This window comes from Drosophila miranda, chromosome XR (assembly GCF_003369915.1).
Source record: "Drosophila miranda strain MSH22 chromosome XR, D.miranda_PacBio2.1, whole genome shotgun sequence".
In the NCBI taxonomy this organism is placed as follows: Eukaryota; Metazoa; Arthropoda; class Insecta; order Diptera; family Drosophilidae; genus Drosophila; species Drosophila miranda.
Window position 1 is genome coordinate 26728438 of NC_046674.1, and position 16749 is coordinate 26745186.

The 16749-nt window shown below is 48.2% G+C and overlaps 2 protein-coding genes across 2 annotated transcripts; both read left to right on the forward strand.

The window, feature by feature from the left end:
* The first annotated feature begins 4055 nt into the window (after nt 1-4055).
* Nucleotides 4056-5012, forward strand: LOC117186525 (protein TIS11-like). The gene is made up of 2 exons (XM_033387444.1): nt 4056-4426; nt 4531-5012. Exons 1-2 carry the CDS (start codon nt 4176-4178, stop codon nt 4811-4813), a joined length of 534 nt encoding a protein of 177 aa, XP_033243335.1. The 5' UTR covers nt 4056-4175; the 3' UTR covers nt 4814-5012.
* A 2947-nt stretch (nt 5013-7959) lies between these two features.
* On the forward strand, nt 7960-9739 carry LOC117186537 (protein TIS11-like). The gene is made up of 3 exons (XM_033387464.1): nt 7960-8141; nt 8635-8972; nt 9066-9739. The coding sequence occupies exons 2-3, from the start codon at nt 8725-8727 to the stop codon at nt 9346-9348; spliced, it is 531 nt and encodes a 176-aa protein (XP_033243355.1). The 5' UTR covers nt 7960-8141; nt 8635-8724; the 3' UTR covers nt 9349-9739.
* Nucleotides 9740-16749: the final 7010 nt, after the last annotated feature.

The window sequence follows — 16749 nt, forward strand, 5'->3', positions numbered from 1 at the left end:
CACCTTAATGCCTCGAAATGCAAAGTTATGACATTTCATCGTTCTAGCCCTTTGTTGGCTCCCTACACCCTATTTGGTGGTTCTCTTGAGAGAATTACCCTGGTGGATGATCTGGGTGTTATGTTAGACCCCAAGTTAAAGTTTTCCGAACACATTTCTACCATGGTAAATAAGGCCATGGGCGTGCTTGGGTTTATAAAGAGGTGGTCAAAGGAATTTGACGACCCCTATATAACAAAGACTCTCTATACCTCGCTTGTTCGTCCGATCTTAGAATACGGCTCCTGTGTATGGTGCCCTCAGTACAAAGTACACCAGGACCGTATAGAATCAGTACAGAAAAACTTTTTACTCTTTGCTCTGCGGGGCCTTAACTGGGATGCGGGTGTAAGACTCCCATCTAACTCTAGTAGACTACTATTAGTAAACCTCCCATCCTTAGTTAACCGTAGAAAAATGCTTGGTGTGATATTTATGCACAACTTGATCAGGGGTGACATAGACAGCCCTGATCTGTTGAGCCGCATAAACTTCACGATTCCTATTAGACTGACTAGAAATTTTATACCGTTGTTCCTTCCACTTTGTAGATCGAATTATTCCTTGCATGAACCGTTTAGGGTCTTATGCTCGGATTATAATTCCCTCTACCATATTATATCCACCACTAATTCTCTTCCTCTTATTAAATTATTAATCCTTACACACCTTTCTATTAATTAGTAACTGTAGTGGTATTTGTACTTTGATTGCATGCTTAGTTTCTTAGTAAGTTTAGTACTAATTTTCCTCGAATGTTAGTCTAATAGCTATCTTTCTTGCATGTTCGCGTTTGGTTCGGCTACGCACCGCGCGTCATGCGGCAGCGCCCCTCGGTCGGTTGGTCGGGAGGAGGGCTGCGTTTTGCCTGGGATCCGCGCGTAACAGCCTTCTGCTGGTGTCACACGGGCCACTTGACGGTGCAGTAACTGCATCGCCTCTTGAAAGATGCAGTCATTGCATGTCAACGTCCACAATTAAAATTACATTTTTATGAAGTGAAAACCATTTAGTTTACGGCGAATTTTAGGTTATTTAGCAATTAAATGAAAGCGTTACAAAATAAATGAAACAAAAAAAACCAAAGTCGATTCCATTTACCCAACAGCAACGGGGCCGCTGCCTATGGCGGGGGTTATCGCCAATCTCTCTTCCAGGGCGTCTGTCGACGGGGTGACGGTGACGGCGACGGTACGCTATCGGTCCGGCGGAGAGACCGTCGGGCACACCGATTGCAAGCTCTGCAAACCTTTTTTTTATGTTATTTCCAAACCATTCGGTTCCCGCCACAAGGCATTTGCACCTGAACGATCAGAGAGGATCTTGAGGTATCAAAACGCCACAATTGACCGACTGGGAAAGTAGCATAGCATAGCATCAGAGCCAAGGTCCAAGTAGCAGCAGGTTCAAGAAGCTTCAGTTGCGTCATTGCAGCCATTTTCATAGTTTCATAGGCGCCGGCTTCCAGAGTTTCATAGCACCCAAAGAGCATAGTTGCATAGCCAGCACCTTAAATAGTTTCGTAGCAGGCAAATTTCATGGTTTCGTAGCAGCCACTTCAAGAGTGGATTTATTTATAAATTATGGCATACTTTCAGGCTGTTTTGCAAATACAAATTCTGGTTCCAATCGGTTGGCACAACTGTCCCTATCACGAAAGATATAGCCAAGGAAAAACAAAAAGTTGAAGCAGACTTAAAATTGGTACAAAACGAGAAAAATTAAAAAAAAAGTCAAACGGCCAACCTAGCTTACAAAAGCACAATTTTCGACATACGAAAAAATCTATTTTTTTTTATCTATTCGAATTATAATGCATCATGAACCTTATCAATACTTTTTCTATATTTTTAACATCGATATTAATAGAAACGAGGGGGAACGTTGTGAGTTGCTGCGGACACCGCAACTCTACGGTTATACCCGATACTAAGTCAGTATGGCTCTCCTCCGGCAGACGCCGCTAATATTAAACGACACGACAAAGAGTGCGTGCGAGAGAGACAGAAAATCAGTCTGAGCGTGACGTCGGGTGCTGCGTAGCCAGTGCAAATTGATTTGTTCCTATTGGCTATAAAAATGATCTGATCTGATCCAGCTTCAGCAATCTGATAGATATGGTCATTATCTATGATTCTGCGTTTTTAGTTTTCTCGAATGTGCAATATTGTGGATGCAACAGATTTTCGTCCTTTGTGTGGGCGGAAGGGGGTGGGGCGAAATTTTGAAACAAACTCGTCTCGGTCCGATATATTAGGAGTGTGGATACCAAATTTGGTTGCTCTAGCTTTTGTAGTCTCTGAGATCTAGGCGCTAATGTTTTACTCTAAGCAAAGCCTTTATGCTACGTGTGTGTTAGAGAGAGACAGGGCGAGGAAAAATGAAATTGTTTTCTTGATGCTGGCTATAATAATAATACGATCCAATTCAGATTCCGCAGTCTTAAAGATATGGACATTCTCTACAATTCTACGTTTTCTCATATCTTTAAAATTGTGGATGCCACAGATTTTCGTCCTTTGTGGGGGCGGAAGTGGGCGGGGCAAAGTTTTGAAATATTTTTGTAGCAGTGACATATCACAGAAGTCTGGATCCAAAACATCGTTGCTCTAGCTCTTATAGTCTTTGAGCACTAGGCGCTGAAGGGGACGGACAGACGGACAGACGGACGAACGGACAGACAGACAGGGCTCAATCGACTCGGCTATTGATGCTGATCAAGAATATATATACTTTATGGGGTCGGAAACGATTCCTTCTGGACGTTACACACATCCACTTTTACCACAAATCTAATATACCCCAATACTCATTTTGAGTATCGGGTATAAAAAGTACATTAAAGTTTTCGCTGGCGCATCAACGAATTTTGGTGCCAATTTGCAGCCGATGCAAAAAAAATGTATAATTTATACAAAAAAATTTAAACTGTTGAAATTAATTGCTTTTTCAGAGTTATATAAATGAAAAATGTTGTGTTTTTTTTAAAGGTTTTTCTCCGACATAATAATTTTGAAGATAACCTTGAATATTTGTTATGTTTACGGTTTTAGCATTCTTCCGTGGAGCTTACCAAAAAATTCTGGACCTGTCTAGTTGGTAACTTGGTTCGTCCTGATTATAAAACAGTAAATATCATTGTTCTTTGATTGCGTCTATTTTTTTTTTAGTAGTTTCATTGTTTGCCGACCAGAATATGACTAGTGTTTCAGAGTGAAGTCTGACCAGGCGTTGTAGACAATTGGATGCGTGTAGATGTATAACAGCACCCACATTAGGAACATGCAGAACATTAGGATCGGGTCTGCACTGGACCAGTCTAAAATATTCGATTTGATGTCGGAATCAAAGGGTCCTGCTCCACGTACAAATTCACATACTATATTGTATCTATATTTATCTATCACAGTGACCTGTGACATTCAGTGATCACAACTCTAAAATATGTAGATATTCCACATTCAAATTCGATTCCGATAACAAAAATAAAGTCAAGTCCAACAGAAAATAGTTCAGGATAAAGGATAAGCAAAACGGAACAACAAAGTAACAAGTAGGTACCCCCCACCCTCCCATTGGTGGCCAATGGTGGCCCCCCACAGCCCTTTGTCCAGCAGCGGTATGGGAGTGTATTCGTGTGTTCCTGTGTCCGTGTGTCGTTGGTTAATGTGTGGAAAATTATAAGCATTGGTGACTCTTGCAATATCCCCACGCTGCAAGTGGTGCGCTGTCGCTGCCTCTGCCTCAGTCGCTGCTTACCGAAATAGCGCTGTTTCTGCAGTCGCTGCCGCTAGACCAATGTGTCTCTGTGTGTGTGTGTGTGGGGGGTTTTTTTTTGCTTATAGGTCAAGTTAAAAGTAAAAGTATCCAACACCATTTGAGCCGTGTCTATGCTACTCGTCGCCCTCTTTCGCCCTTGTTCGTTCGCCCTCTCTCTCTTTATCATCCGATCCCTTTTGAGTCTTTTGAGTTTTTGCGAAACATTCGCGTTACGTATCCCCAAGCAGCAATGGAAATTGATTTCAACGTATCTCTTCCATTCGCAGGTGGCCAGCGATCATCACCAGCCGCAGCAGCAACAGCAGCACCAGCACCATCAGCAGCAGACAGCGGATCAACTCGTCCTGGATATCAGCATGGAGCAGTCACAGTCGCAGCAGCACCGCCTCTATGGCGCCCTCACACGCACCATCTCACAGCCGGCTCAACAGCGCCACCCTCTGCACCTGCAGCAGATCCAACAACAGCAGCAACAGCAACAGCAGCAGCAGCAGGGTGTTGCCTCCTTGGTGACCATCATTGAGAATCTGGGGAACATGAATCTGCACCGTAAGCTCGAGCGCACACAGTTGGAGCCGCTGCTCCAACAGCCCATGAACATATCTCGGTGAGTGCCCCCCCCCCCCTCCCCCCAGATCTGTCAGATCTTTCATTATGCGCCAGACGTGCCTTACATGTGACTTACTCTTTCCCTTCGTTTGTGTGTTGCAGCTACAAGACGGAGCTGTGCCGCCCGTTCGAGGAGGCCGGCGAGTGCAAGTACGGAGAGAAGTGCCAGTTCGCGCACGGCTTCCACGAGCTGCGCAACCTGCAGCGCCATCCCAAGTACAAGACAGAGTACTGCCGCACCTTCCACAGCGTCGGCTTCTGCCCCTACGGGCCGCGCTGCCACTTTGTGCACAACGCGGACGAGGCCCGCGCTCAGCAGCAGGCCGCAGCCCAGGCGGAAGCGGATTGGGAGGACAGGCCAAGCAGATGCTGCAGAACAGCATGAGCACGCCGATGCAGCAGGAGCAGATGCCGCGCTTGCCCGTCTTCAACCGCCTGAGCTCTGCCGTGGAGGACTACCAGCAGAAGCTTCAGTCCAGCCTACTGCCCTAAGCAGCTCCAGCATCAGCATCAACACGAACATCAACACAGTCAAGCCACACCTCACCTTCGCCTTCGCCTTCGCCCTCGCCCTCGCCCTCGCCCTCGCCCATTCACCCAGCATCCCCCAATCCTTTGTACAACAAACAAGTACAGAAACACAAAACAAAATCGTACGACCGTCAATATGTGGCCTTATCAAATGGAACCCTTTACTCTACGCCTTACGCCCCACATCGTCTTCCCTTTAAAGTAATAATGAATACTATGCTAATCGGAAACGAGAAAGAGAGAGAACTCTGGAATGAGAGAGAACTCTGGAATGACCCACATAATCAATATCAGAGAGGAACATGAAAGAGTTTTTGAATGCCAGTTGAATTATTCATTATTTATACAATATACTTATTATATACTACAATGCCTTGTTCGTTATTTATGTAATCATACAATCTATATACCAAGATAGTTCATAGATTTCTTCCGCACAAAAGACAGCAACGAGAAAAGACAACAACCGATCAGGATCGAACACAACTGTACATGAATTTTGTTACATGCTGCAACATGCCTATTTATGCTTCCATTGCAACACAACTGTGTATTTTTATATAGTAAATTACATTTTTATGAAGTGAAAACCATTTAGTTTACGGCGAATTTTAGGTTATTTAGCAATTAAATGAAAGCGCTACAAAATAAATGAAACAAAAAAAACCAAAGTCGATTCCATTTACCCAACAGCAACGGGGCCGCTGCCTATGGCGGGGGTTATCGCCAATCTCTCTTCCAGGGCGTCTGTCGACGGGGTGACGGTGACGGCGACGGTACGCTATCGGTCCGGCGGAGACACCGTCCGGCACACCGATTGCAAGCTCTGCAAACCTTTTTTTTATGTTATTTCCAAACCATTCGGTTCCCGCCACAAGGCATTTGCACCTGAACGATCAGACAGGATCTTGAGGTATCAAAACGCCACAATTGACCGACTGGGAAAGTAGCATAGCATAGCATCAGAGCCAAGGTCCAAGTAGCAGCAGGTTCAAGAAGCTTCAGTTGCGTCATTGCAGCCATTTTCATAGTTTCATAGGCGCCGGCTTCCAGAGTTTCATAGCACCCAAAGAGCATAGTTGCATAGCCAGCACCTTAAATAGTTTCGTAGCAGGCAAATTTCATGGTTTCGTAGCAGCCACTTCAAGAGTGGATTTATTTATAAATTATGGTATACTTTCAGGCTGTTTTGCAAATACAAATTCTGGTTCCAATCGGTTGCCACAACTGTCCCTATCACGAAAGATATAGCCAAGGAAAAACAAAAAGTTGAAGCAGACTTAAAATTGGTACAAAACGAGAAAAATTAAAAAAAAAGTCAAACGGCCAACCTAGCTTACAAAAGCACAATTTTCGACATACGAAAAAATCTATTTTTTTTTATCTATTCGAATTATAATGCATCATGAACCTTATCAATACTTTTTCTATATTTTTAACATCGATATTAATAGAAACGAGGGGGAACGTTGTGAGTTGCTGCGGACACCGCAACTCTACGGTTATACCCGATACTAAGTCAGTATGGCTCTCCTCCGGCAGACGCCGCTAATATTAAGCGACACGACAAAGAGTGCGTGCGAGAGAGACAGAAAATCAGTCTGAGCGTGACGTCGGGTGCTGCGTAGCCAGTGCAAATTGATTTGTTCCTTTTGGCTATAAAAATGATCTGATCTGATCCAGATTCAGCAATCTGATAGATATGGTCATTATCTATGATTCTGCGTTTTTAGTTTTCTCGAATGTGCAATATTGTGGATGCAACAGATTTTCGTCCTTTGTGTGGGCGGAAGGGGGTGGGGCGAAATTTTGAAACAAACTCGTCTCGGTCCGATATATTAGGAGTGTGGATACCAAATTTGGTTGCTCTAGCTTTTGTAGTCTCTGAGATCTAGGCGCTAATGTTTTACTCTAAGCAAAGCCTTTATGCTACGTGTGTGTTAGAGAGAGACAGGGCGAGAAAAAATGAAATTGTTTTCTTGATGCTGGCTATAATAATAATACGATCCAATTCAGATTCCGCAGTCTTAAAGATATGGACATTCTCTACAATTCTACGTTTTTGGTTTTCTCATATCTTTAAAATTGTGGATGCCACAGATTTTCGTCCTTTGTGGGGGCGGAAGTGGGCGGGGCAAAGTTTTGAAATATTTTTGTAGCAGTGACATATCACAGAAGTCTGGATCCAAAACATCGTTGCTCTAGCTCTTATAGTCTTTGAGCACTAGGCGCTGAAGGGGACGGACAGACGGACAGACGGACAGACGGACGGACGGACAGACGGACGGACGGACAGACGGACAGACAGACAGGGCTCAATCGACTCGGCTATTGATGCTGATCAAGAATATATATACTTTATGGGGTCGGAAACGATTCCTTCTGGACGTTACACACATCCACTTTTACCACAAATCTAATATACCCCAATACTCATTTTGAGTATCGGGTATAAAAAGTACATTAAAGTTTTCGCTGGCGCATCAACGAATTTTGGTGCCAATTTGCAGCCGATGCAAAAAAAATGCATAATTTATACAAAAAAATTGAAACTGTTGAAATTAATTGCTTTTTCAGAGTTACATAAATGAAAAATGTTGTGTTTTTTTTAAAGGTTTTTCTCCGACATAATAATTTTGAAGATAACCTTGAATATTTGTTATGTTTACGGTTTTAGCATTCTTCCGTGGAGCTTACCAAAAAATTCTGGACCTGTCTAGTTGGTAACTTGGTTCGTCCTGATTATAAAACAGTAAATATCATTGTTCTTTGATTGCGTCTATTTTTTTTTTAGTAGTTTCATTGTTTGCCGACCAGAATATGACTAGTGTTTCAGAGTGAAGTCTGACCAGGCGTTGTAGACAATTGGATGCGTGTAGATGTATAACAGCACCCACATTAGGAACATGCAGAACATTAGGATCGGGTCTGCACTGGAAAACACCAGTCTAAAATATTCGATTTGATGTCGGAATCAAAAGGTCCTGCTCCACGTACAAATTCACATACTATATTGTATCTATATTTATCTATCACAGTGACCTGTGACATTCAGTGATCACAACTCTAAAATATGTAGATATTCCACATTCAAATTCGATTCCGATAACAAAAATAAAGTCAAGTCCAACAGAAAATAGTTCAGGATAAAGGATAAGCAAAACGGAACAACAAAGGAGCAAGTAGGTACCCCCCACCCTCCCATTGGTGGCCAATGGTGGCCCCCCACAGCCCTTTGTCCAGCAGCGGTATGGGAGTGTATTCGTGTGTTCCTGTGTCCGTGTGTCATTGGTTAATGTGTGGAAAATTATAAGCATTGGTGACTCTTGCAATATCCCCACGCTGCAAGTGGTGCGCTGTCGCTGCCTCTGCCTCAGTCGCTGCTTACCGAAATAGCGCTGTTTCTGCAGTCGCTGCCGCTAGACCAATGTGTCTCTGTGTGTGTGTGTGTGTGGGTGGTTTTTTTTTGCTTATAGGTCAAGTTAAAAGTAAAAGTATCCAACACAATTTGAGCCGTGTCTTTGCTACTCGTCGCCCTCTTTCGCCCTTATTCGTTCGCCCTCTCTCTTTATCATCCGATCCCTTTTGAGTCTTTTGAGTTTTTGCGAAACATTCGCGTTACGTATCCCCAAGCAGCAATGGAAATTGATTTCAACGTATCTCTCCCATTCGCAGGTGGCCAGCGATCATCACCAGCCGCAGCAGCAACAGCAGCACCAGCACCATCAGCAGCAGACAGCGGATCAACTCGTCCTGGATATCAGCATGGAGCAGTCACAGTCGCAGCAGCACCGCCTCTATGGCGCCCTCACACGCACCATCTCACAGCCGGCTCAACAGCGCCACCCTCTGCCCCAGCAGCAGATCCAACAACAGCAGCAACAGCAGCAGCAGCAGCAGGGTGTTGCCTCCTTGGTGACCATCATTGAGAATCTGGGGAACATGAATCTGCACCGTAAGCTCCAGCGCACACAGTTGGAGCCGCTGCTCCAACAGCCCATGAACATATCTCGGTGAGTGCCCCCCCAAGATCTGTCAGATCTTTCATTATGCGCCAGACGTGCCTCACATGTGACTTACTCTTTCCCTTCGCTTGTGTGTTGCAGCTACAAGACGGAGCTGTGCCACCCGTTCGAGGAGGCCGGCGAGTGCAAATACGGAGAGAAGTGCCAGTTCGCGCACGGCTTCCACGAGCTGCGCAACCTGCAGCGCCATCCCAAGTACAAGACGGAGTACTGCCGCACCTTCCACAGCGTCGGCTTCTGCCCCTACGGGCCGCGCTGCCACTTTGTGCACAACGCGGACGAGGCCCGCGCTCAGCAGCAGGCCGCAGCCCAGGCGGAAGCGGATTGGGAGGACAGGCCAAGCAGATGCTGCAGAAGACCATGAGCACGCCGATGCAGCAGGAGAAGATGCCGCGCTTGCCCGTCTTCAACCGCCTGAGCTCTGCCGTGGAGGACTACCAGCAGAAGCTTCAGTCCAGCCTACTGCCCTAAGCAGCTCCAGCATCAGCATCAACACGAACATCAACACAGTCAAGCCACACCTCACCTTCGCCTTCGCCTTCGCCTTCGCCCGAAATCTGATCTTGAAAACAAAACAAATAATACTTGTATACACGCACGCGACTGTATACAGATCTTCGGTCTTGCATTTATAGGACCTATTCGCGGACCCGCACACCCATTAGAACCCAGGCACTTTTGCTCTTGTTTAATATTTATGCAAAAATTGTACTAGTTATTACATGCGATCGGTCGTATTGAGAATCGATTATCAATCGATCCGATCAATGTATCAAAATCCAATCCAAAACATATAGGTTAGGTTAGGTTAGGTTAACCCGGACGGCCCTCAGCGGGGCCACGCATAGGCCAATATGGCCCTTAGTTATCCGGATGGGGGGGTGTATGAACCATCGCGGGAGTGTTAATGTGGTTTTAAAAGTCCCCGAGAATCGAGGTGTTTTTAGCATAGGCCAGCAGTTCCTGTGGCGTCCTTTTGGAGGCATCTTCCAGTGATGCCAACACTGGGGCGCCCAGGTATCTCCTCCTTGCCCTTGAGAGAGCCGGACAGTTGCAGATGAGATGTTCCAGGGTTTCGATAGCCCCAGGTTCCTCACATTTCCTACAACTGTCTCTGTTGGTGATGCCTAGCTTTGCTGCATGTGCAGCAGCCAGACAGTGACCTGTTAGTATCCCCACTAGCAATCTACAGTCCTTTCGTGGTAGGTGCAGTAGGTAGTGGCTAAGTTTCTCGGTGCGCTCCTTGCACATTATCTTCGAGGTTCTGCAGGTGGTGGTACTCCTCCACCTGCTATCAGTCTGTGCTCTAGCCTGCTTCTCTAGATCGCCTTGTCTGTCTGCTTAGGATGTCTAATGCCTCCCTGCTCGCCAAGACACTTCTGGAACTGACCGCGGACGACTGCATGGATCTTATCGCCGCTTGGCTGTCGACGAATAGGTTGACCGCATCGTGTGCTCGTTCTGTTAGGAGAGCGACCTCCGCTGCCTTCCCGATGGCAAAAACTTCTGCCTGGAATATGCTGCATTGGTCCGGTAGCTTATACGACAGCCTTATCTCAGGGTCTGTACAGTATAGGCCCGCTCCTACTCCTCCTTCCATCTTGGAGCCGTCTGTGTATATATATATTTTCCAGTCTTCAGGTCCCAAAGATGTGGTTGTTTTGACGTCAAGGCAAGTTTGGGGGGTCATGTAATCAGTTGATCTGGTCATGTCCCTGCCAATTGAACTGTGCCCGTATCCTTATATGGATAGGTTTCCTGATGCTATAAGGCGTTGTGCTGCCTTTCCCGCAATCAGGCGAGCGTGAATGTCCAGGGGGTCGATTCCGAGTATAGTTTCGAGTGCTTTTGTTGGGGTTGACCTCAGCGCCCCTGTAATACAGAGCAGAGCCTGTCGCTGAGTCTTTTCCATAAGCTTATGGTATGTCTTCTTTTCAATAGCCTGCCACCACACTAAGGCTCCATACAGCAGAGTTGGTCGCACCACCGAGATGTAGACCCAGTGCATTAGAGCAGGTGACAGGCCCCATGTGCTGCTGAGCATCTTCTTGGATGCATAAAGCGCAATGGTAGCCTTCTTCACCCTTTCCACTACATTGGGCCTCCATGCCAGCTTGCTGTCCAGTACTGTGCCTAGGTATTTCACCTGTGATTTTGGAGTCAGCCTAGTTTGGTCAATTTTCGGGGGGGTCCATATCGGTACCTTGTACCTCTTGGTAAAGAGGATGAGGTCCGTCTTGTCCGCGTTGATACTGAGTCCTACCTCTTCCGCCCACTCACGTATCTCCCTGAGTGTACGTTCCATTATGGAGCTGAGGGTCGATGGACATACACCCGTAATAAGTATGCTTATGTCATCTGCATAGGCTGTTATTTTTGGGGCCTTCCTTTCAAATCTCTTAATGAGGTCATCGACCACCAAATTCCACAGTAGTGGCGATAGGACTCCACCTTGAGGTGTGCCTCTGTGTGCCCCTTTTACCATGGAAGCGGTGCCCCACTCCGATTGCACCCGTCTACAACTTAGGAGGTTTTTGATCCAGACGTTGATTGCAGTACACCCTGCACCCTGTTATTCACTTCTAGGCGACTTGTTATTGCGGTTGTTGCCACGTTGTTAAATGCTCCTGAGATGTCCACAAATGCTCCCAAAGCATACTTTTTGCTGTGAAGGGCGCTCTCGATGGTGGCTACTAGCGAGTGTAGTGCCGTCTCCACTGATTTCCCCTTGGTGTAGGCGTGTTGGTTTATTGACATCAGTCCCCCTACCTCATTCCTGATGTGTAAATCCAACAGCATTTCTAGTGTTTTTAGTAGAAAGGAGGTAAGGCTTATCGGTCTGTAATCCTTGGGACTCACGTGGCTGCACTTTCCTGCCTTAGGGAGGAAGACAACCCTCGAGGTTCTCCATTGGATGGGGATATAGCCTGTACTTAGGCATGCTGAGTATATTGCGAAGAGCCATGGGGTAATAACCTCTTTGGTCAACTGCATCATGGCTGGGAATATCCCGTCCAATCCTGGTGCTTTTATGGCCGCGAAGGAGTCTATGCCCCAGTGGATTCTCTTAGTGGTTAACAGACCTATTGGGGGGTGCTGTTCCTCAGTTGCTAGGTCCTGATGCTCCTTGGCGTCAGTGACCTCGGTGCATCCAGGGAAGTGCGCCTCCATTAGTGCTGTTAGGGCTTCTTTACTGCCCTCTGTCCACTGTTCGTTGTCTAGTTTTAGTTGGCTCTGTACTGTGGGCTGCTTTGAGAGCAGCTTCCGGAGCCTAGCGGTTTCGGGCACTTTCTCAATGTTGGAGCAGAAGTTTCTCCACGAGTTCCTTTGTGCCTTACGTATTTCCTTCTTGTAGCTCCTAAGTAGGATTTTATATTCCTCATTGACAATCTCTTCGTTCGCTTGTTTGGCGATCTTGAAGAATTCCTTGAGGTTGTTCCTTTGGAGAGAGAGATCTCGGTTCCACCAGAGTGGCTTGGACCTCCTCTTCGTTCTCGAGGGTTTGCACGATGCATGGTAGGCGTTCAGTAACTCGTTGGATAGGGTCTTTAGGGACTTCTCTATATCCTCCGCGGATTTCACTGAGCCCGGATTCGCGAGCTTCGAAGTAACAGTTTTTTTAAACTTTACCCAGTTTGTGTTTTGGGGGTTTCTATAGACTGTTATCTTCGAAGAGTGTTTGAATTCGCACTTGAACTGAATGTACTTATGGTCTGAGAAGGATGGTCTTTCGAGGACTCCCCAGTCAGATACCAAGGTACTCTTTCCCGTGACAAGAGTTAGGTCTAGCACGTTTGACGAGGTGGGACCCACGAAGGTGTGTTCCTCCCCCACGTTTTCTACATCTAAGTTAGTGGATAAGATAAAGTCTAGGAGTGACTCACCTCTATCGTTGGTGTCAGGGCTTCCCCACACATTGTGATGGGCGTTGGCGTCTGCACCGATGAGGAGTTGGAGATTTTTGGAGCCGGCTTCTGTCACCAGACTCCTAAGTTCTTCCGGCGGGGCGGGCCTGTCGTGTGCCATGTAGCAGGAAGCTGCCATTAGGCGCTTTTCCTCGCTCTCCAGCATCACCACCATCAGGTCATCCGTGCTGTAATGAGACATAAGATGAGCATGGATTCCCTTCCGTACGAGATCGGCGGTTCTGTTCCTGCTTACCGATGTTGAGTAGAGAAGGCTGTAATTTGAGGACTTTAGTCCGGCCACAGAGTTGCCTGACGCAATCCACGGCTCCTGGACTAAAGCTATGTCGGCGGGCCCTTGCTCCATGGCAATGAGGAGCTCCGCCGACGCTACCTTGCTTTTATGGAGATTGAGTTGCAGCACCCTTAGTGTCATGGGTGGCTAACTCAACCTCACAAGACGGGTTGACTATGATTGTCAGGTCACCGTCACCGTCTTCCTCCTCCTCCGAGTCGTCCAGCGCAAGACCCTGGGCGGCCTCCACTATGGTCTCCAGACCTAGGTCCTTCTCGACCTCGCCTGCCTGGAGGGTGTGCGCATCTTTATCCTCGGGGTGGCGCTTTTTCAGCCGTAGGTATACGCTACCTACGCCCCACGCCATCTTCCCGAACTTGGGATACAGGATGTCCTCCGCCATCTTGCTGATCTGGAGGATCACGTGCTGGCCCCCCTCGTTGGGTAGTGGGCATGCAGAACCTTCCAATCAGCCGTTGGCACGTCCGGATTTTGCCTCTGCAGCAACTTCAGTGCTCGCTCCCCCTGGACAGCAATGGGGAAGAGCACCTTCGCCTTTGGTATGGCCTCCAGCTTGGCCCGCTCCCGCAGAGCTTCCAGTAGGGGCACCTTCTGCACCAGCCACTGCCGCGTTGGGTCGTCATTGCACTTGAGGATTTTGACCCCGTTCAGCCATCCCGCTCCATCGAACGTGGGCATGGGAGCGCTAGGGTCCTCCTCCATTCGCGAGAACAGTGCCTCGACGAGCTGCGCGTGGACTAACTTCCACTGCGCCGCCGTCATCTTCCCGTTCTCATCGCTGCGATCGATCAAGGCCACAATGAGATGTCTCTTGGACACCTCGCTCATGGCCTTCTGCCTCGGCTTCCTCGTCTTCAGCTGGGGGGTGGCCACCTTGGGCCCGCGTTGCCGCTTGCTCGCCGGAGTGTCTTTGGCAGCACTCTCGATCGAGCGTTGCCTCTTGGTGGCCAACATCTCCTCCACCTTGTTGGCGAATCCACCGTTTGTTGCCTTCATCTGCGGCAGCTGCGCGTAGTATTCGCGGCCCTCCTGTACCCGTTGCTCAGCCCAGGCTAGCTTGGACTTCTCCTCTTGGGAGATATCCGCCTTGCCCTGGAGCCGGCTCAGTAACTTGAGGGCCGCCTTATACTGAGCTTTTGCCTTCATCCCCTCCCTGGAACACTTCGGCCCTTCCCTACGCAGGGAGCTGGTACCTGGTTCCGGCGAGCGGAGAAGGCTTTCCTCTTCGGTCTTGCTAAGGTTTAGCACGCTCTCCAGGTCCGAGTCTGCATCGACAACGGCACCCGCGCGGCTCAACCTGCAACGCGTCGTTTTTGTGGCAGTAGTATTACAACTGACATGACCTGCTCCCGCCATGCCCGAGGTGTGACCGCTGGCGACACGCAGAGAGGATTGCTCCTCCCCGTGCCCGCCGGTGGTAGCAGTCACGCTTTCCACCGACGTTTGGGTTGACATCCCAACCCGTGTTTGCTCCTTATCTACCTCCATATTTGGCCCGAAGGTCCATACCTGTTAATGTTTTTCGGGGGGACCACCCCCTAGCGTTTTATGCCTGGCCGCCAGGCACCTCTAGCCATGGCCTTGGTTCAGTTCCCCCGACTTTAGATCGGGAAGACGATGGACCATAGCCTTAGCTAGACACTGCATTACCCCGGGCAAGGCAAGCGACAGTGCATTATCCTCGCCCGGGATAATGCAGTGTCCATTGCCCAGCCGGCACCCTCGCGGAGGGTTCAGCTAGAGGGTTTTTGCCAGCTCCAAAACATATACATATATATACAAAATATATGTACATGAATACATATATATATGTATACATATATATTTTATATATAACGTTGGACCGTAAAGTTGTCTTCCAATCCAATCCAAAACGGATCGCCGAGAGCCGAGAGCCGAGTAGGTTCTTTAATTTATTATCCTGCTAAATTATGTAGTAGCAACGTTGTGTACATACTGCGATATGAGTTGATATTTTTTGATAAACTTTTATATAAATTATACATACTTATGATTACGAGACTACGATAATGATAATGATAACGATAACGATAACAGTAACAGTAACAGTAGCGCCAATGCCAATCCACTGGCGAACGCTATTAACGATGATATACCTCTTGCAGTCCTCTGCAATGCAACAAAACAAAACAAAAACGAAACAAAAAGAAAAGAAAAAGACCCAATCACAATTGAAACAAAAGACATAGAAGAACAAAACAGATTTTTGTCAATTGTTCATCAAAAGACTATCGATATCGAACGAGCACTACTCGATATTCGACTCGATTCGATTTGATTCGGTGGAAAATACAGAAGCTAGTGCTTATTCCCAAGCCAGGCAAGCCGCCGGGTACAGCGTCGTCGTATAGGCCTATCTGCCTGATCGACACCGCGGGTAAACTGCTTGAGAAGGTGGTTTGCGCGCGACTGGAACGCTCCATCGCGGAGGCTGGCGACCTCTCACCGCACCAATACGGCTTTCGCAAGGCCCGATCCACGATAGACGCCGTTCGTAAGGTGGTGGACATTGCCTCCGGTGCAATTGCTGGCACTCGGTGGAAAGGCGGCGGGAAAGAGTATTGCCTAGTAGTCACTCTAGACATTAAGAACGCGTTCAACACGGCGAGGTGGAGCTGCACAGCCAGGTACCTACAGCGGATGGTACAAAGCTACTTTGAGAGAAGGCTGCTTTTGTACGACACGCAGGCTGGCACGGAGGAATACGAGGTATCGGCAGGCGTCCCGCAGGGTTCAGTGCTTGGCCCCACTCTGTGGAACGCAATGTATGACGGCATCTTGCGACTCAGCCTCCCCCACGGAGTACACATGGTGGGTTTTGCAGACGATGTGGCTGTCCTAGTGGTGGCAAAAGACCTGTCCGTCGTGGAAACGACCTGCAGCCAAACGATAGCGCGCATTGAACAGTGGCTGGACCTGGTCGGGCTCGAACTCGCACCCCACAAAACAGAGGCAGTGCTGGTATCCAGCCGGAAGAAAGTCGAGACGGCCAACATCTCAGTGGCAGGTACTCTGGTTTCGTCTAAGCGCGCTATCAAATACCTTGGTGTCCTGGTGGACACACGTCTCTGCTTTCGGGAGCACTTGGCCTACATGGGCACGAAGGCGGCGACCACCAACGGTGCGCTCTCGAGGCTAATGCTAAACACCCGAGGACCAAAGCAATGGCGGCGACAACTGCCAACGAGTGTCACGAGATCGGTGATGCTATATGCGGCGCCAATCTGGGCAAAGGCCCTTCGAACAGCGAGCTACGCACGGGGTCTGGCAGCCACGCACCGCCTCTCTTCGATTCGGATCACCAGTGCCTTCCGAACGGTCTCGGACGAGGCAGCACACGTGATCGCGGGCATAGCACCCCTGGAATTCCTGGCGGAGGAACGGTCCACATACTACCAGGAAACACATGGCAGAGGAATGGACGCGGCGGCGAAAAGGCAGGTACGCATGGCGTGCAAACAGGAGAGTCTCAGAAGGTGGCAACAGCGCTGGGACACGACCACTAAGGGGCGTTGGACCCACC

Excerpts from the sequence above, each read along its gene's own strand:
- LOC117186537 (XM_033387464.1), top strand. The coding sequence starts at position 8,725 with ATGGAGCAGTCACAGTCGCAGCAGCACCGCCTCTATGGCGCCCTCACA. Across the intron at positions 8,973-9,065 it reads CAGCCCATGAACATATCTCG|CTACAAGACGGAGCTGTGCC; the intron begins GTGAGTGCCCCC and ends TGTGTGTTGCAG.
- LOC117186525 (XM_033387444.1), top strand. The coding sequence starts at position 4,176 with ATGGAGCAGTCACAGTCGCAGCAGCACCGCCTCTATGGCGCCCTCACA. Across the intron at positions 4,427-4,530 it reads CAGCCCATGAACATATCTCG|CTACAAGACGGAGCTGTGCC; the intron begins GTGAGTGCCCCC and ends TGTGTGTTGCAG.